This window comes from Nannobrachium achirus (assembly GCF_963921795.1).
Source record: "Nannobrachium achirus genome assembly, chromosome: 20".
Taxonomy (NCBI): Eukaryota; Metazoa; Chordata; class Actinopteri; order Myctophiformes; family Myctophidae; genus Nannobrachium; species Nannobrachium achirus.
In genome coordinates, this window is record NC_137827.1 from 40,560,278 (window position 1) to 40,582,000 (window position 21,723).

The following is a 21,723-nucleotide window of genomic DNA, read 5'->3' on the forward strand; positions in this document are numbered from 1 at the left end:
CAGCACTCTTTAGCTAGTGGAGATGTGGTGTAATGTCATGATTCCTAATTACATTTGTTCAACACAAAATGCTGTGTTCAAGTTCAGGAGACTTCGGAAAAAAGCAATTTACCTGAATGCTGAGTTCTGTTTCCACTAATTGGTGTTAATAAAATGTTGCCTTCAATGCCTTGGCTCCAAGTGTGGCTATGCGCCTTATTGTCCCTTTAGGATCCTTCTGCCGTGGGCCGGCAGAAGACTTAGGTGTGCGTAGCATTCCTGTGCACATCCTCATCATCCATCTACTACTACAATTCTTTCTTATCCCATGTTAAAGCCCTACAATAATATCCTGTTCAGAAATATTAAGGCCATGTTATCCTGGGTAATTGTTTAATCAATCAGTAAAGTTCAGTACTCACTAATAGGTAGGTTAAAACACAGTTTGCTTTGACACATGAAGATATGATCATACGGTGTGACACTAAATCATTTGGTGTGACATTCCAAATAGTGAGAAATCATACCTTTATTAATGATTAAACCAAAAAAATGTTTATGGATTACATAGAGAATATTATCAGGAAGAGTCACAAATATTTGTGTAATTTTAGAGAAAGTTTTGACAGAATACATTTAAAATATGTTGTAAGATCATGAACATGGGCCTCACACAGAGTGTCGATTATGAAAAAAATATACAGATATAATTAATTTTCAAAAAACTATAGTGGATCACTGGTTAGTTATGATAAAGGACTTTGATAAAGTGAGTAACTTAAGAAAGATGTACTCCATTTTCATTTTATGAACAATTATTTTCATGTCACACCATATGACGATTTTAGGCACAAGTACAACAAACTGCTGAATAAAGTCTGATTCCAATAACATATCTAAAAACAAAATGTATTTCCATAAGGTTGAGAGTGAGTAGAACAAAAGTAAATAACTTTTATGCCTGCAATTTAAAGTTTTTTTAAAAACACATTTTTTGGGGCGTCACGTCACTGACCCACGTCCAAACATTACGTTTATACACTGTCATAGGGCTTCACACACACACACACACACACACACACACACACACACACACACACACACACACACACACACACACACACACTTCCACTTACAAGTCTCAGCAATTGTGTTTCTTAAGTAAGATTTCAAACTTGTGTGTTGACATTTGTGGTGTTAAGGACTAAGGAAGGAGTGTTGTGCCTACCCTACCTTTCCCTGACCTGATTGTACCTTTGTGGTGCAGTATGTTCCCTACCAGATTTCCTGTGTAAGTAGGCCTACTGTATAAGTAAGTATTCTATTCATGTCACTAGTGAACTATGCCATACATTATCAGTCATATTACCAGTAAGATCTGTCTTATCTGCCATATATGGATTATGTTAGTGTGGTTTTCCTAACAGGGCATCATCTGGGATACAATCCTTTTTATGCCCATATATGGGCATCCGGACAGATACGGTCAAGCTGGCACGGTTCTGATAGTAAACTGCGACCTACGGTCGCAATTATGGGATGGGGATGGCTTTTTTAAGCAGTAACGCCTGGCCTGAAAATGGGTTAGAACCGTGGAACAACACATCCTATCAGTGGCGTGATATGGATTTTAGAAGTGTGGGTCCTCTAAATTCATGATGTCATGCGCGCATGCTGTTTTTATTGTTGACTTAGGATAAGGCTTACTTCACATGTACACAGGTATTAAAAAAAAAAATGTAAGGCCTAAATCAGTCATCAGTCGGCAGTGCTCGGCACCATAGTAAACGACTATGAAAACCGGTATAACCGGAGATGCGAGGTTTCTGCCTGACAGTGATGAAATGAAACATCAGAAACGATAGAATCCCTGCCCTCTCTCTGAGAGAGAGAGAGAGAGAGAGAGAGAGAGAGAGAGAGAGAGAGGTGGGCTAAACCATAGAATACGCCCCTCTTATAAAAAGCCTGAACTCGAGCTTGGGCAACTAGTTCCTGCAGGACTGAGGACCAGTCAAGAAGCTCTTCAACTATTACGGTGTGTTAAGTTCACTTTCATTAGCGTGTGTTTTATGTTTATACATATATGTTTTTATTGTGCTCAGTTAATGGACAGCGAGAGTTGTGGAAATATGATCATTTACAACAAACGTACAGACCTGATGAGTGTTTGAGTGAGTTGAGTGTTTGATTGTTTGTGACTGTGTGTGAATGAAATAGGTAGGATAATCCTTAGCCAATGCCATCCTGGAATGGTCCGCGAATGATCCGTAGACCATTCTCTGGGGGGGCAGCCCTCATGTTATGATATACAAGTCGGGGGGACAGTAAGGAACAAAGAGAGAGCAAGAGATAGACACAGAGAGATCCAGGCAGAGAGATCCAGGTTTTTAGCTTGTCGAGTTTCCAGGAACTGGAACTGTGGCCTGGGATCTGTAGACACACATACCACGTGTGTGTGTGCGTGTGTGTGTGTGTGTGTGTGTGTGTGTGTGTGTGTGTGTGTGTGTGTGTGTGTGTGTGTGCGTGTGCGTGTGCGTGCACACGCGCATGTTGGGGGAAATCTGAGCTGTCATGAGAAAGAGCATTGTGGGAAATGTTGTATACTTAAAGGGGTATGAAACCCCAGGCTGATTTTGTAGTTTGTTTTACAGTTCAGTTTAAAAGCTACAGCAGATTAAAGACATGGCAGACTAGGGAGCAACATGTACAGCTGCACCAAACAAATTATTAACGAGTGTGTTATTAAGAGTGTATGGCTGCAAGGGTGGAGTCACCTCTCAGCAGATCTTTCTTGTCAGACCTCTCGTCTCAGGTACAACGGCAAGTCTAGGGTCAACAATCTTAGAGGCAGGCGCGTTCCACTGTACTGTGCATGGCTTGTCTGCCTTTTTGGCGCTGTACATCCTGCGGTTTATTGAACACGGAAAATAAAACGTTTCTTTACAATGAAAAGTAACTTTTAATAATAAATAACAGTATTGCATTAATTTGTATTGCCGAAAGTTCCTCTTCAAACCATTATTCAACACTGGAAAATAACATTACAAAAAAAGAAAACGTTCTTAATAATGAAAAATAACTTTTAATAATAAACATTAGTGGCGAGGGACACCCCCCCCCCCCCCCCCCCAGTGGCGAGGGACACCCCCCCCCCCCCCCCCCCCCCCCATGTAAGAACTATCGTCACACTGCATTCCTTTCAATCCTGTACTCATCATGGAGATAATTATCTGTTTGGACTGTCACGTATTTCCCATTGTTGACACACCTTACGTAAGTTGACAAACTAGTTTAGCTGATAGTGAATCGCCTCGTGTCCTCAAGTAACCCTGTCCTCTGAAAAGCCATCTGTCTATGGGGCTGTTAAGTATGACATCATTTTGTAGGCAGAGGAGAATTTCTGCCCCCAGTTTCCGTGAATCTTTTTACTATTTTTACTATTTACAATTTTTTTTTCTCTTTGTTGTTGAAAGGAAAGTGTTAGAATTATACTTTAGTCGTTATTTTTTAGTTGTTGTTTTTTGAAATAGCGAGGGACAGAAAATGCTCTGGGGGCAGATTCTCCTCTGCCTACAAAATGATGTCACAGCTTAAAAGCCCCATACAACTAGTAAGACGCCTCAGGGCGACATGCGACCTCGCCCTAATGGGGCCATCTGGCCAGTGATGTATATCGGACCAGTTGCACCAGACCCTATATGTAAATCTTGTGTAAATAAGATGTAAGGCTTTCTAGGCTTTCTTTTAGTTGAACTTGTACCAGTGATTTGTGCTGTCACGAAACTGAACTTTTCTCTACTGCAAACTGCTAATACACATTTCAATCAATCAAACCCCTGCACGATAGTCAACAATTTGATGGCAGAACATGCCCATATATAGGCATTGCCAAATATGGGCATTCCCAGAGATATGCGCTTAATATTGATGACATGGGGACAGGGATCTCCATATATGGGCATAAAACCGACAATCTCTTTCTGTTAAAGCTATACTGTGTAAGTTGCTCAACTAGTGGTCTGTAGCAGTATAGCAAACCGCGGTCGCGTTTGCTTTTTTTCGTCCGTTTTTCGCCACGGACCGGGCCTTCTGACCACCGCGTCCGCCTCGCCGAGACGCATCCATCGCGGTCTCCCGTGTCCCTCTACGAGCAGCGGTTGGGGAGCTACCTGCTAGACTTCTAGACCAGCGTAAACAAAGCTGTTGAAGCAAGCTATTTCCTGAAAAGACGCAAGATGCACTGTAATTGGCCGGTAGTGTATCATGTGTGTATGATCTGCGATGTGATTGGCCAACGTATACACAACGTATACAGATGATGCAGATTACGTCATTTTGCCGCGAAATTCTACCCCCCTCACGCTCAAACATATAAAGAGAAGGCTTCAGAAGCTGAAAATAACGGAGTGGGTGTTCTAAAACTTTAGCGATTTAACAGTTAGGACAATTTTAAGATTTGTTTTATAAAAAAAGTTACATGGTATAACTTTAAGAGTGGTTCCCCTGACATCACATTGACATCAGAGCAGAACCACAGTGTCAGGCATGACAGACAGCTGCACATCCTGCGGTTTATTGAACACGGAAAGTAAAACATTTCTTTACAATGAAAAGTTACTTTTAATAATAAATAACAGTATTGCATTAATCCGTATTGCCGAAAATTCCTCTTCAAACCATTATTCAACACTGGAAAATAACATTACAAAAAAAGAAAACGTTCTTAATAATGAAAAATAACTTTTAATAATAAACATTAGTGGCGAGGGTCCCTCGCCGAGGGACACCCGGGCGTTCTGAGACGAGAGGTCTGACAAGAAAGATCTGCTGAGGGAGGTGACTCCACGCCTGCAGCCATACCCGTCTCTTTCTACACATGTCACTCTGACACTGCAGCAGCGAGGGGGAGAGCTCAGAGCTGTTTCAAAGTGAAACAGGATTTAGATCATTCACTGGAATAAAACCTGATCATCATACAATACATCTAAAAAATATATAGTCTAGCCTACTTCTACTTCTGTTCCTAAAATCCGCGATGTTGTTGGGCCTAGGTGCTCCAAACTTACTTGGATCAGATGAAAGACCGCACAGCACTGCCAGGCATGACATTAGCTTAACAATCGCCTCTTGAAAATGCGCATATTGACCCAGATAGATTTTACAGGCAATCAACAGCACAACATTAATGGCAGCTGTTACAAACGCTTGTTTTCTCTGTCTTGTGCACACATGTGTCAGCTGTTTTATCTGTAACCTAGATGTCAAATAATTCCGTGTTGTATTGCAGTGGTTCTCAACCTGTGGGTTGGGAACCCTAGGGGGATCCCCAATTTTATTTTGGGGGGTCCCCAGATGTTAAGCTTAATGTTAACATTGTTTTCTCACTCAACAATAAACAGACCAACATACAGTATAAGTGTGGCATCTGCACATTTCTAAACTGACAAATTAAGGGCTTTTTACTAGGCCTATACCATACCTCTGGTCAAACATTAGTCAAATTATCAAATATTGGAGGGAGAAATTGTGAAAATAGCAGTATTAGCAGATCTACATGCTTGTGGATCTACATGCTCACAAGCATGTAGATCTGCTATTTTCACAAGCAAACAGTCAAAACTAACGTAATGCCAACTCCTACAATTCCAAGTGCTCGTCAGGGTGTGTGTGTGTGTGTGTGTGTGTGTGTGTGTGTGTGTGTGTGTGTGTGTGTGTGTGTGTGTGTGTGTGTGTGTGTGTGTGTGTGTGTGTGTGTGTGTGTGTGTGTGTGTGGGTGTGTGTGTGTGGGTGTGTGTGTGTGGGGGGGGGGATTATTTTGGGGGGTCACAGCCTGAAAAGTCATGTGAGCCAGTGTTTTAGACGTAGCCATAGGCCTATTGTATAAATATTTGCTATTGCTACACAATAAATGGTAAGGTAAAAAAATGCTTAAATAGTAATAACAATAATGATAATAAACATGTATATAGGCCTACATATTGTATGATAAATGTATCTTTGCCTTTAGCTTGCCATTATACATAAATATTAACATAATTATACGCAACAATATACATAAAGAAATGGCATATTTTGGACATAGTTCGATTCGTGATTAATCATGATTAATTAATTTTTGAGCTGTGATTAATCTGATAAAAAAAGTTAATCATTTGACAGCCCTAATATATATATATATATATATATATATATATATATATATATATATATATATATATATGTGTATATATTGGGCTTTTTCTGCCTTTATTGATACGTTTACAATATAGGCTGACAGGAAACAGGGAGAGAGATGGGGGGAGGTGTGACATGCAACAAAGGTCATCAGGATCGGGACTCGAACCTGCGATGCTGCAAGGGCTGGATTACCAGCCTAGGTGCCTGGACCACTACCCATGTGGCCCAGGCCATGCATATTCATTTTTAATTGTGATGTATACGATTATCTAAATAATGGACACATTCTGGCCTGATCATGTTATAACTCATATTGATACATTGGAACTAAGCTTCTTTCTTTCTTTCTTTCTTTCTTGTTTGTAGATGAAGATGGCGTATCTGCATGTTCTAATATCAGTTCTGTGTCTGCTCTGCTGCGCTGGAGGTAAATTACACTGTAATTAACCCATAGTTTATGACTAAGGCTGGGATGCGATTAATTAATCAAATTAATTACAGGCTCTGTGATTAATTTATCGCAATTAATCACATTTTAATCGCACATCGATATTTGACCTGAGAAGTATTTTTTTCAAGTAAAACACATTTTGTTGTACGAGTGAATCAACGAGTGAGTTTTTTAAATCTAAATGTTGCATCCACTGGGCCAAGCAAAGCACTCTGATCAGTTACTTCTCCCTTTGCGTTTGTTGTCTCTTCTTGGTTGGTGCATCGCTATGATCAGTATGCCCGAAACTGAAGATTCTGTGGTGCAAAAACTAAGTGCGATTAAAATGCGTAATTTTTTTTAATCGTGTTAATTTTCTGTAATTAATTAATCGCAATTAATCAGTTAAAGTCCCAGCCTTATTTATGACCTTTCATGGTATTTCTCAATGAGCGTTGTAACACCATTACAGCAAGTGAAAGCTGTTAACTTCATTGCCTGGCTATAAGAAAACAGAGAGGAGATTCACTACAGTGTAAAGAACAATCTACTAAATTATGTAATTAGTGTATTTAGCTTAGACTGGACAGTGTTGTCCACAAAGAAGAGTAAGTCGGCTTACAGAGTGGTGTAAAGAGAGATCATCACGTCACTCATGTAGACATTAATCAATTTCGGACGTCCTCTGGGCCATATACAGAGAAATGAAATGAAAAGCAATTTTAGGTTGTTGGTAGTCAATAAATGCATCTATATGTAATATTTATATGGTACTTCAATTATACACAACCCTTAAAACAAATGTAAAACTTGATATTGTGCCCTATGTGTCGTTATGTTTGTGATGTAATGTGTGTGTGTGTGTGTGTGTGTGTGTGTGTGTGTGTGTGTGTGTGTGTGTGTGTGTGTGTGTGTGTGTGTATGTGTATGTGTGTGTGTGTGTGTGTGTGTGTGTGTGTGTGTGTGTGTGTGTGATATATATATATATATATATATATGTCACAGTTTTTTTGAGGTTCGGTGAAATTGAGAATCGGAGCGCTCGTCGTGCGGCGCAGGGCGGAACAAGCGGTCGCTTTGATCCACAACAAAGGGAACAACAACGTAGTGTCGGCCCACGGAGGTTAGGGTTAGGGTTAGGGTTAGGGTTAGGCATAGTTTTACTGAGGTTAGGGTTAGGGTTAGGGTTAGGCATAGTTTTACTGAGGTTAGGGTTAGGGTTAGGGTTAGGCATAGTTTTACTGAGGTTAGGGTTAGGGTTAGGGTTAGAGTTAGGCATAGTAAGCTAATGGCTAAACACAGCCGAGCTAGGCTAGTAAATAAACAACGAAAGAGAGTTGCAAACGAGTGACGTCAGCGCCTACACTAGTGAATGGCTGTTGTCGCCATCTGGTGGTGATTGGTGTGTGGTGACAAAACGAGTGCTCTTACCACAATCTAACTGAGTTACCCAATCTAACTGTAACATATATAAATATATATATATAATATATATATATATATATATATATATATATATATATATATATATATATATATACTGTATATATGTTGACCCAAAGTGCTTACCATTGAAAATAATATCATATATAGACCTCAAAATGGTCTCAAACTTTTGAGTCCACGTGGTATCGGGTCACCTTAGTTGATACTTTACTTTTGTTAACAAGCGTATCTGATTCTTTAAACATATTTTTTAAAGTGTGCCAGAAACTGTTTGTTACGCTGCAACTCTATTGCACTGATAGTGTTTACTGCTAACATGCAGGAATTGTTGTTGTTGCCACTCTGTCCCAAACCAAACTGTCTAATCAGACCTCCCTGCCAGATGTGACTACCGGTACTTCCAATTGATTAATTGGCACACATAACTTCCCTCAATCAAATAATCTATGTGCTTTCTGTAGTACAGATGTGTCTCTTAGGCCTCAGCTCCCCCTGGTGGGCAAGCTTGTGTGGTGGCACTGGCCCATAATGCACGCAACAATATCACCTACATAATACATTACCTCCTACTGGGATTTTAATCATTTCAATCACACTAAACCTAAGTAGGAGATATCTTGCATTGATCATCTTTTTTCTGCTTTGGTTTAACCCATCAATCCTTGCTTGTCGTCATTGAATCATCATCTCTAAATCAGATGTAAATATTATATCTTGAGCCTACTTTCTGGAATACAAATAAATAACACACCTAGCATCTGCTTACAAATAACATAGTAGGCCCACCTAGCATCCATCTACAAATAATGAAGATAACAAGCATCTATGTAAATAGTCACCAAGCAGGAAGTGCAGAAGGACATTTAATTAGAATGTCAGTCAGAAATCGTTACACATGTGGCTAAGTTTGTATAAAGGCTCAAGGTTTTGCTTTATTGTTACATTATGTACATTTAAAAGTTAAAGTTAGTTTTGTTCAGCTACAGCATAGGTAGTAATAATAATAATAATAACAATAATAACACTAGTACAACATAATAAATACAAAAATCAAATCCATGTTTGAAGTGTGTGGGGGGAGGGTGTGTGTGTGTGTACGTACAGGCCTACCACTGGTCACCAGCAATATTGCAGCTCATGCTACATTTTTCTCTCTCTCTCTGTGTGTGTGTGTGTGTGTGTGTGTGTGTGTGTGTGTGTGTGTGTGTGTGTGTGTGTGTGTGTGTGTGTGTGTGTGTGTGTGTGTGTGTGTGTGTGTGTGTGTGTGTGTGTGTGTGTGTGTACAGGCCTACCACTGGTCACCAGTGGTATTGTAGCGCATGATACGGGCATAGAGACACAGGGGCAAATTCCCGTCCACAATTGTGACAGCGGCCCCACTTCGGGTAAGGATAAACGGTGCACTGCAGCTGCCAATGCAATCCTAATGAGAGGCATTGTGAAATAACATAATTTCAGTGGTTGACTACTGAGGCCATTGCGATTTTTTTTGTGTTCTAATAAAGTGTCCCATGAGTTTAATTTTGCCTTTTTAAAGTGGCATATCTGTCATCTTGATACACTACCTACAATGTACTTTAATATACTTCATTTGTGAGTCAAAAGTGCTAGCATTGTAAATCTTAAGTTTAGGTGGTCGCATGGTACACACGTCATGGACACATCCCTTGAGGTTTTCAATACCCAGATACGCTTGTCTCATGTATAATTAGGCTGTTTATTTTTGGGAAATGATCGCATCTCGCTTTTTCCAAACGGAGTCTTGCAGGTTAATTTTGGATTAATACTAACCTGGAGAATCCACTCTGTAGTTGAAAAAGTTGGGATTTTCAAAGTCGGCACTCATAAACGCACAGCAGTTAAGACAGTGATGCCACAATGAACTCCATTAGACACACATTAAAGGGAAACTAGGTAACTTTAAACCTATTTTATTATATATATACCTGTATATTTTAGCAGTCATTTCATTCTACTATATTGTTGTGCTGGGGTGTTTCCTTGCAGAAAGACACATCTCTGGCTGTATTTTGGTTCCACTGTTTATGTTGACATTCCAGTGTTCATATTGTCATTCATTCCTTGGAGGGACATTTTTGTCAGGGGGAGCTGGCCAGAGCTCTTAGGGTATTTTTACACAAGGATGAATTCATCTGAGTCCGCTAAACTAAACTATTCATACGGTGATATTGGCACACAGATACGCGTATTTATGACCCAGTCCGCATCTTTTTTGAGAATGGCTCTGAGAATGGCTCTCGCACGCAGCTGTGTAAAAAGTCCAGTACGGAGAATACAATGACGTCAGCTTGTCAGACTGACCGTTGTACGGGTTAGCTCACAGAAAATAGCAGATCTACAAGCTACGTTGTTAGCTTGTAGCACGGCTATTTTTGAGAAACATATCTTCATAGCCTTTTGCAAGAGTCGGTAGAATTGAGCCGACTCGATACTCCTGAGTTGTCCTTAGTTTGCTGCTGCTGCAGAAACCAAGCCTAAATAAGCCAGAGACATTTTCCTGTGGCTAAATACTATATTCTCTGGTCTGATGCTATATTTTGCTTATTTTTCACCATTACTGTGAGACTGGTCGTACACAGCGCAGCTCGTTCGCCTCTCCGAGAGGCGAGAGCTATTGCGGACGGTTGCGTGAGTGCATCATGCAGGACAGTTGCATTTTCAGCTCAGTCAACAATCACTGTGACATTCACAATTAACACAAACCTGTCCAGTGACAGTCCACTGTTACTGTCCAGTCAGAGTACACGACTCCACAGCAGACACTCCACAGACTCCACAGCAGACACAGGCATGATTCATTTATTTTAAGAAGTACATTTTATTATTTTCCCCTGTAGCCAAGGTAAGGTAGCTGCCAATGCTGCCATACCTTGCCACAGACGCCTCTGCAGTGGAGCACTTGAGATTGGCTGCGCTGCAGGACTCATTCAATATGCGAAAACAGACGATAATATTTGGGAGCGTAATTACAATGCATGTCTCATTAAAAACGATATATATTTTATAGTTGAAGGGTAAAATTCAATTGTTCCTACATCTATTAGTCTGAATCAGGTGAATGTTAACCTGGTGAAAATACTATGCCTAAACCTAAACCTAACCCTAACCTCAGTAAAACTATGCCTAAACCTAACCCAAACCCTAACCTCAGTAAAACTATGCCTAAACCTAAGTCAAACCCAAACCTCAGTAAATCTATGCCTAAACCTAACCCTAATCAAAGTAGGACTAATGAGACATAGGACTTATGGGCAGTCCCCATAAAGATAGCCTTAATTTCTTCCTTTGAACTTCAAAGGGGTTGTGAACAGGGGCGTGTAGCGCACTGGTTCTCAGCGTCGGGTCTGGGGGACCACCAGGGGTCCAAACGGAACTCTTACTGGTCTGTAACTCCAATTAGAGTTCTCAAATTATGCCTGAACCCGACCATACCCGAACCCGACCCGACGTTTAGGGTAGGGTAGGGCCTAAAATGTATGCTAACTAGTCGGGCCAGGTAGGGCCTCGGGTCTGCCCAGTTAGGGCCCAGTTAGGGTAGAAAACTCCAACTCCAATGGACCAGCAAATTCCATTCGTACACTCTCATTTAAACAGGGATTTTACTGAGTATAGATTGGGGTCCGTGAAAATATATCAAATGCGGGTTCTCTGGACTAAAACTGGGGGTCTTTGAAATGAAACAAAGGTTTGAGAACACTGAATTAAACTATACTGGAGCCCCAATCTACAGAGCACTGTAATCTTTAAAGCGGCACCATGTAACCTTTTTCAATTAATAAAATGTATTTGTTTCCAATCTATGGTAGAGTATGTCAATACAATATAACATATACTATTGGGGTGGTTGTATTTTGTCTCCCTGCTCTTCTATTGAGACATTTAAATTGTGTCAAAGGTTAGATCGACCTAGACATAGGATCTGACACGAATTTTGACCTGATGGTCAGGATTCAATTTATCCCCTGATTAAGCAGCTCAAGGGTAAAATAAAAAAATAAATACAAAAAATAACAGCACTTACGCATAAATTAGGGGTAGAAGAGGAAAGTTACATATAGAGCAGCAATAACTCATTCAGTGTCTGTCAGGAATTTTTAAAACCACAGTTCCACTAAGTGTTAAACTCTGTACTTGGAATCTATCCGAAAAACTTTATACAGCCAGCAAAACTAACAAAAATCTTAGATTTTGGTCTTCTCCAAGCTAGAAGGGTGGTGGCATTATGCTGGAAAAACGTTGATGCCCCCACGTTGAGAATGTGGCATCGAGAACTCATTTGAAAATAATTTGTGTAGCGGACATAAAAGTATTAAGACTGACTGATGATTTTGATGATTCTTTATAATGTAATCAACGTAGAACTGGACAGGGAAAAGGCATAAAATACAACATATCAATGATCATAAATCAAATACAATAATCAATAAATGTAGATCTAGGCACCATGATAACATTTGTCCATAAAACCCATATATCACTTTACAGTACACAGTACTTTAATACCTTTTACAAAATACCAAGTAGAATTACCATTACAATAAAATCCAACAATCTGCATTGGCCCAAGAAAAACCTTTAAATAAATGTACCTTGTCCCCCTTTCCGCTGTTCCAAAGCTTGCCTTAACACATATTTGTGTATTCTGTCCTGTTATGCTGCTGCTCCTCTGGCTGAGGCAGCATTTAAAGGAGTAGTTCACCCCCAAAATGACTTTTTTTATATTGATTAGTCATGCCATGGAGACTTGAGTTCAATAATACTTTTTTGTATTTGTCTCATTCCTAAGACAAAAAATGGATTATAGTACATTTACCCCCATTGATTCCGTATGGGGACCCGAATGCATGTGGGTTCCCATCCGGAATCAATTGGGGTAAATTTATTGAAAGCAAATTGTTTTAGGAATGCGACAAAAAACTAAAAATATTATTGAGTCTCCATGGCCTGAGTAATCAATAGAAGAAAAAAAAGTCATTTTGGGGGTTAACTACTCCTTTAAGCCCCAGGGCCACAGCTGTACTAGGTCCAAATCAACAGATTATCCACAGCTTGTCCAATTGTCAAACAAAGCACTTCCTGTCACAAAACCATAAATATATACCGTCAAAAATACAAGCATGGAATATGGGTCCGTTACAGGGCGGATATAGGTTTCTACTAGCCTGGCGGGGCCCGACGTTATCTGTGTTCATTCCTTCCACAGTATAACGTCTGGCCTTTGGCCTATTGGCAGCTTGAAAAGTGGGCGGGAGTACTTGCCTTGACAGACAGACTCCTCTAACCAATCACCATCTCTCAGCCAGTCGGAAGAACGGCAAATAAAAAACACGTCTTTTCGGCCGATAAACTCCACTAGCGCATCCTCCGTGTTGCTTTTTAATTGTTGTAATTGATTCCAACTCTGAAATAACTGCACTTATTGGTTGTTTTATGGTTAGAGCGTTAACTGTTACACTTTTTGCATCGCAAGGGCAGCCATTGTTGTTTTGAAAATGCTGCAGCCTGCAGCATGCATCTACGTCACCGTCTACACATGGACCAATCAGGGAAATCTTTTCAGTTGTTGTCAGGAAGACTACGTTTGTTGTGCAGAAGCATAGTGCGGAAGCAGTCACTGATTGGCCCCGATCAGAGAATAATCGGTATACTCGCTGCCAATCAATGGAAGTCCAGACGTTATACTGTGGAAGGAATGAGTGAGTGAACGCAGATGACGTCGGGCCCCGCCAGGCTAGGTTTCTACTACATTGGGGGCACAATGTTGACCAATTTTATTTGTATGTATTTTAGTATTAGTTGTACTTAGTATTGTGGGGTGTGTTCTTTCATGTCTCTTGTTGTCTGTACATTAAGTGGCCAGTACTCCTACAGATTCTTTCCAAAAATCACGCAAATCGGTAGACAGTATCTCTACAGTCATGTGACCGACATGGATCTGTTCCGATTTTCCATATTCCATTCTGATTGTCTAAGATTGGCTGCCAAAGTTTGCAGGGTTGGTCCGTTTTGAATAAAATGCTTGAAATCATGGTGATTTTGGTGAAATTGAGCATGCACAGTCCCATTAGGCGAGGAAGAAATACCACTTCAAATACAATTTCAAATAATGGTTATTTGAAATAACCTATGGCTAATGGTGGCAATATAACAGGCTGATTTGTATTTTAACCTATAACTCCACTGATCAGTGTAAAACTTTGTATGTGCACTTCCTAGAGGCCAAGGAAAACTTTTGCCTGCATTTTTCATATCTACATTCTATAGCGCCACCAGGTGTCCGACTTTTATCCTATTCATTCAGATTTGATCCAAAGATGACACAAATCAGTACACAGTATCCCTATAATTTTGTGATCAAGACATTTCATATTCCATCCTAATTTGCACACATTGGCTTCCAAAGTTTGCAGAGTTGTCCATTTTTAACAAAATGACTTAAATCATGAATGCACGCACATTCCCACTAGGTCAAGGAACAAATGCCACTCTTTTCACATTGGCCTGTTATAGCGCCACCAGCAGGTTGACTTTTGCCAACCTCATTTTTGGATTAAAATGCCTCAAATCATGCATGCAGCGTCACATTGCCGTTAAAGGCCAAAGAAAACATGGCACCCTTCTCACATTGGACTATTATAGCGCAATAACATACCTTGACCTGGTGGAGACCTGTGCTCGGAAGAGCACTGCTTCTAGTTAAGGTTTTGAATCGTTTAAATTGTTAAATAAATGTTTCAGACACCCAATCCCATATATCAGCCTGTTTTTAATAATCTAGTGTCTGGCATTTTGTTTTATAACGCAACATAATGCAATTTTGGGTCACAGGTGGGATGGTTGACTCAATTATTACTTGTTCACCAAAAGTGGCAGAATTATTCCCCTTGTCCATGCATACTTTAACACGGTGCTTCCTAAACTTTTTAGGTCGACCCTAAAGAGAGATTAAACATTTGCCCGGGACCCAAGCTAGTGAAAATGGCAGATCTACAAGCTCACAACGCGTCCGTTTGCACCATGTTGTGAACTTGTAGATCGCCTATTTTCACTACTTCTCAAACATTCGTTAAAATGTATGGAATTTCTTAAAATTTTATTTTATTTTTTAATTAAATGAAATGAAAATAAATATATATATTTTATATAAATGAAAATCTTAGCTTATTGGGGATTTTTTTTGAAATAATAATAATCAAAAAACAAAATGTAGGGAACCAAAAATTAAGGGACCCATAAAAATGTGTCCGCGACCCACAAATGGGTCCTGACCCAGTGTTTGGGAACCAGTGTTTTAACACATTAATGTCTGTTTTATTTTATTTCATTTCATTTATCTTGTTTGTTTCTTACCTTTTTCATTGTTACTGCTGGTTCTGCTATGACACCTGAATGTCCCTCTGAGATCAGGTGTGTCTTGTCTTGTCTTGTCTTATCAGGGAACTGTCTGAAAGTGTTTACATCAGTGGGGGAAGACGCTGTTCTACCATGTGAGGTTGATCCTACCATTCCTGATATTGCTGACCTGGCTGTACACTGGTCCAGGCCGGGTCTACTGCAAGGTCAATATGTGTATTACCAGAAGAACGAGCAAGAATTTGAGGACAAAAAGAATCATTCCTACGTGAATAGAACGTCCATCTCCATGGATGATGTGAAGAAAGGCAACGTGTCCCTCAAACTGTCCAGAGTGAAACGATCTGATGAAGGAAACTACACATGTCTCAGTCACATTGATAATTTCCAGAAGGAATGCACTGTTCAACTCGTTGTTGGTAAGGCAATACATTTTTGTATTGAAAACATATTGAGAAAGAACGTGTTTGTCATCTAGAACGTCATCAACTAATACCATACAAATCATTTGTCTCCATATTTTGGCCACCCATTGACTCGTATTAAAAAGATGTAAAATATATGGGGAAATATTTCATTGAGCTTCTGCTATTATAAAATTAAATTTAAATATTTCAGAAAATATAAAGCATGTGGGGGAAACAAATGTTTGCAGGTACTTCTTTGACCTGCTGGCAGTAGGCAGAAGGTAAATGTAGAGCTAATCGGTCCAGTACAGTACATTTTAAAAAGTTAAAATGTAACTGTATAATCTCTTTAGACATACCAGATGTAAGTAGTCTTGGAGACTCTGTTCCCAAGCCAATGCAATCCAAACCACTTTATTTGTGGATTTATTTAAACAACAGCGTTGAACCAACAAACAACAACAGAGCGGTTAATAAACAAACAAAAACAAATAGGGTATAGGGTAATAATCATCATTTCATGTGTATAATGAGCTCCTCTTCCTGCCTCTTCCCACATCACAGGACATGAACCAACTACTAAGGTGCGTTAAGTTAAATTTCATGCGTTTTGTGTTTAAAGTGATCCCTGACTAATACGACAAATATGTCTTAATACATTATAATTGTCCTCTATAACTACAATGTAAAATTAAAAACACCTTAAAATTTTTATTTCTTCTAGAAATAGATAATCTTTCACTCAGTAGGGGAAATGCCTGTCGCAAGTTGATGATGTCATAAATGTCATGTGTCATTTTTATGGCATGCATGTGCAAAAAAACAAAACACAAACACATTTGAAATATTGATTTGATGCTCATATTAACTATAGGAAGTATTAAGTTTGTTTTTATTTTCACATGCATGCCATAAATTCCATAGGGATAGATCACACTTGACATTTATGACATCATCAACTTGCGACGGGCATTTCCCCTATTGAGTGAAAGATTAGCTATTTCTAGAAGAAATAAAATAATTGAGGTGTTTTTAATTTTACATTGTAGTTATAGAGGACAATTATAATGTATTAAGGCATATTTGTCGTATTAGTCAGGGATCACTTTAAGATGTTCTCCATTGAGATGTAGAAATATCATACAGCAACAGTATTAAATGTGAATTAAGACTATATGGAATTAAACGATTTATGACAAAATATTGATTAGCTATAATCAATATTGTGGTCAGTGGGCATCTTCCCCAGGAGAAAACATTACATTTGCAAGTTAAATACACATCTCTTGTGCACTTTGAAAACAAAATGTAGCAAATATACCTATGGCATGCATAACTTGATGGGGGATCTGGACATCATTTACCATCTTGAAAAGTTCATATTTCATGCTATTATTTGACACTAGCTAGTACAGAATCTAAAATCTAAAAGGGTTTAAAAAAGTCTAACCTACTCTAAATGGCAATACAATAACCTACCACCGCGGTAGCCAAGTACAGTAGCTACAGTACAGTATAGTTTACTGTACAACGTGGCAAACGTCATGAACCTCTAACGAGTTAAGTGTAGCAACAGTGAAAAGTAAGCATTCTTCTAAAACAGGTCAATGTTGCTCTTATTTAGAATTTAAGCTAAGCTATTATGAGAATGCCCAGTACAGAGCTATTAGGCTTAGGCCATGGACACAAACTAAGGTCACCTGCCCTCTCCTTGTCCTTGGGGGATGAGGGGGGAGAGTGGAATCCAATTCATTCCCTATGGAAGTCACATAGTTTCATGTGACTTCCATAGTTTTCAAATCAAGCTTGATTTAAGCCAAGAGGCAACGTCGACAGTGACGCTTTTCAAAGGAAAGGCTTTATAAGCTGCTTGCTGCATTAAAACATGTTCCCACATTGTCTAGTAATTCATTTTCAATCAAAGGTGAGCCAGCACTGCACCGGTCTTGTGAATCTGACGCGGTCGTGCACAGGTAAAGCAACATTGAATGAGCTGAACTTAAAACGAGTTATTTAACACTCAGAGCATGAAGGGATGCTTTTGTGATGGAAAAATGGAAGCATTCACAGGCTTTGTTATGGAGTCCTCCCTTTGCAGTGGGATTCAGCCACAAGAGGTTTAGTGTTGTCAGTTGATAGTCTTACTTTCTTGAGACATTTGTTTGTCTGAATTGTCTCTCTCCTGATTGAAATACCACAGGCTCCTGATGACGGGTCACTGCAAGATGGAAACACAAGTGAGTGCATAGATTCAAATGATTGCACTTTTTTTTTTAATGTGGTCATAATTAAAATAAATGTAATGTTGATGTCTAATAGCCTGAAAAATGGTGTGTGTGTGTGTGTGTGTGTGTGCGTGTGTGCGTGCGTGCGTGCGTGCGTGCGTCCCCTCTTCTTCATCTTTCATTCTAACTCTCTAGAGCCTTCTGCAGATGGAGTGGTTCCGTGGTGGGCTTGGCTTATCGTCGGCGGCGGCGGCATACTCATATTCGCCATCATCATCACCCTTGTGTGTTTCTTTGTAGTGGGACGAAACGATCAGTTGGTCTTTTCCCCTAAATTTCGCAGACGTAAGAAAACAGGTGGCGAACCCCCCCCCACCCCCCCATCCCCCCCCGCCACACTCATACCCCTTGTGTCCAGGTCTAAGGACGGCGTTTCTGAACTCAGTCCTATGAATAGAGTCTCTGTGGACAAACCAGATGAAGGTCATTGATGGAACATCTACTGCACTCATGTAGACCCATCTTCAGCTCTTCCTCCGGTCTCTCTCTGCTTTGCCTACTTTGCCTACATAGCTTAACTACATTTCTAAGTAGCGTAAGTAACAGAAATTTGCTACATTTGTCTGGGGATAGCTTGTTGTTTAGCTATATTTAATCAGAGTAACTAGTAATGTAGCTTACTACATTTTCCAAATAGCTTGCCCATCACAGTTGGGAAAAATACATAAATAAATAGATCAGTCAATTGCAATAGTGTACCCAATAGTGAGGGGACATTCAAGACTGACCCCCCCCTCCCCAGGGGGATCCCCAGATGACTGTGAAGTGACAATTTAAAAACTTAAAAAGAGGGCAGGAATTTCATGGAGGCCATGAAAGCCATGGCCTTGCTTGGCATTGTGCCCCATAAACCAATGGCATAACCTGAGGCCACTTTCTCCTCTGTCAATTTATTGTCATTATTTACAGTAGACAGTAGACACTGGTGTCTTTTTCTTGTCATGTAGACACCAGCATATTTTGTTAACATTCTGAAAATCTTAACTCCCCCGAGTCCCCATCTTTAAACAAATCCAGGCTTTGATTGGTGCAGGGCTGAGCATGGATTCATCAGATAGTAAATTATCTATTTCACTCACCCCTAACCCTTAGATACAACAAATTCTTTCGATGGACAACACCAAAGGCCTTGCCCCTAAAATGACGAAATTCCAGGCCTGCTTAAAGGAGTAGTTCACCCCCAAAGTGACTTTTTTTCTATTGATCAGTCATGCCATGGAGAGTAGAGTTCAATAATATTTTTTTGGTTTTTGTCACATTCCTAAAATGTGATAACAATTTTACCCCCATTCGTTCCGGATGGGGACCCCGGGACCCGTTTCGAAACGGGTCCCCATCCGGAATCAATGGGGGTAAATTTACTCGAATAAAATGTTTGCCTTGGGAATGTGACAAAAACCAAAAAATATTATTGAACTCTACTCTCCACGGCATTAGTAATCAATAGAAAAAAAGTCATTTTGGGGGTGAACTACTCCTTTAAGACATTTTAATACAGAAAAAAAAAAGAAGTTGCGTCAATTTGGCTAGCTACTTTTGCCTGTGATCTACAAGCTCACAACTTTCATAACCCTTGAGATGAACTGATAGAATAGAAATGTATGATATGTTTTTGTTGTAAACATGTAGCATTTTGTTTAATGTCAAAGTAATCTTAAAATGTATTATGAACTCAAATGTCTGATCTTGTGAGTCACTGCTTCAATGCTGTATCAATGTTTGCATAATATTATCTGTCGGCCAGCTGTGGCTCTGGCAGCCTAAGGTGTTGTGAGGTCGCACCTACAGTGTATTGGAAGAACTCTGATCAATCAGGCCTTCTGGTGTGTGTAGACTTCTTCCTGTCCTTTGATGTTAAGCTTTGATATGTGATTTCCTATGTCATGTCATTGCTTGAGTCAGATGACAGCTGTCAGGTGTCACTTTTAGGATGGTCCATCTCTATGGACCTATACAGTATAAAGTCAATGTATTCATTATGTTAGAAACAGTTATCTGCCTGTCGCACCGTGGAGGGGACAGTGTGCTGCTCACGGGCACTCTGTGCTGTGACTATCTGTACAGGCTTATGCTATGCTGGATGCTGTTCTTGGAATATTCTGTTACTGCCTTCTAAAATAAACGCTTGGACATCTACACATCACCGTTCTGGAACCATATTCTTTTAGTTATAGTTAGAGATTTAGAGTGAATTTCTTACTTATCATGAACCATCTCGTTTTCAAGGTGGTCCGTAAAATACACTTGTCCTCAGTGGTGCTTTGGGATTTTCTTTTCCGGGCGGACGGTCATTTATTGACGTCACATGCACGCGTGTGCACGTGCCTCTAGAGGCTATTTAGATAGAAAGGATGTCAGCAGATCTAATGGTGGGAAAACAATAGTTTTCTAGTCTTAATTACATTTGCATTGTTACTTAAGATTTTATGTTCTACTTTCTTTTAATTCATTTAGAAAATACAGCGCTGCAGTAGCCTAGAGAAACAAAGTTTGTCTTGAACGAATCTCAAACACTAAATACCACAGTAATGGAGCCATGAGGACACACACATCGGGTTGCACATCGACACATGCACATGCAGTCACAGCTGGAAACCTAGGTGTTAAAGTAGTAGGCTATATATCCATATGAATAGAGGGGGCTTGAGGACGCTCACAAATTCACCACTAGAAACCTGTTATGCAAAGTAGTAGCCACTGATTAAAGTAATGCTTGTAGTTATCGCGGATTCGCGGGGTGGGGGGTTGTCGTGGCTCTCGCGGGGGGTATGCACACGTTTACACGGTCGTGCACCGTTCGGTGCCGTCCGTGTGGGAATTTTTCGACCACACGGCGTCCGGTCGCGTCCGGCCTCCAAAGCGCTACTGCTTGTCCTAAAGTACACAAGACAAAATATTATCAATTATTTGTTTTTTTTTCTTACTAATACTTTGTACCTACGTTCTTCCATTATCATTCTCTAGACGGTAATGATGCGCGGGTCAGGTTCTTTTTTTCATAACCCGCACGGCCCACAAGCTTGTGCGCGCACGGAACGTAACCCGCCCGCCCGCGCCGCAGAACAATATACAAATCAACGAATCCGCCCGCCCCGCAACCTGAAACGTTTACAGTAGCACAATATTGTTATGGGCTAAATAAACAAACGTGTTGTTCAAATTGGGGTTTATTATTATGACCTTTATTGAAGGATAAACCCCTTGAGATGTAGCATCTCATTTTAGAGAGGGTCCATATTGAGCAAACACAGAACAATACATTACATGACATTACATTACATACAATAACACAGTTACACAATACATCCATGCATACACACAAGACAGGGTCTCTCCCAGAGGTTAGCCGCTCCCACCCCACCAATTTTAGCCTAAAAGACATTCATTCAAAGACGTTCATTCTTTCTAAATCGCCAGGGCATCGTTGGGGTAAGAATGGCGGTTTTATGTCAATCATATTTATACAGCACCTCGCACTTTAAACAGACAGCAAAAGACGGACAATATTAAATCCTGTTGGTTATTGATTAATCACCAGATTGGAGAGATGGTAGCGACTCGAGGTGAGCGTGGTTGGTTCATTCAGTCCAAAAACCCGTCTCACTTGCAAAAGTTGTGTTTCAAA

General features: G+C 40.0%; 1 protein-coding gene across 1 annotated transcript; it reads left to right on the forward strand.

Annotated features, from left to right (window-relative positions):
- Positions 1-1,978: 1,978 nt before the first annotated feature.
- On the forward strand, positions 1,979-20,241 carry LOC308306331 (uncharacterized protein). The gene is made up of 7 exons (XM_080751274.1): positions 1,979-2,014; positions 6,523-6,583; positions 9,319-9,417; positions 15,490-15,825; positions 16,378-16,397; positions 18,014-18,050; positions 18,234-20,241. Exons 2-7 carry the CDS (start codon positions 6,523-6,525, stop codon positions 18,527-18,529), a joined length of 849 nt encoding a protein of 282 aa, XP_080607400.1. The 5' UTR covers positions 1,979-2,014; the 3' UTR covers positions 18,530-20,241.
- Positions 20,242-21,723: the final 1,482 nt, after the last annotated feature.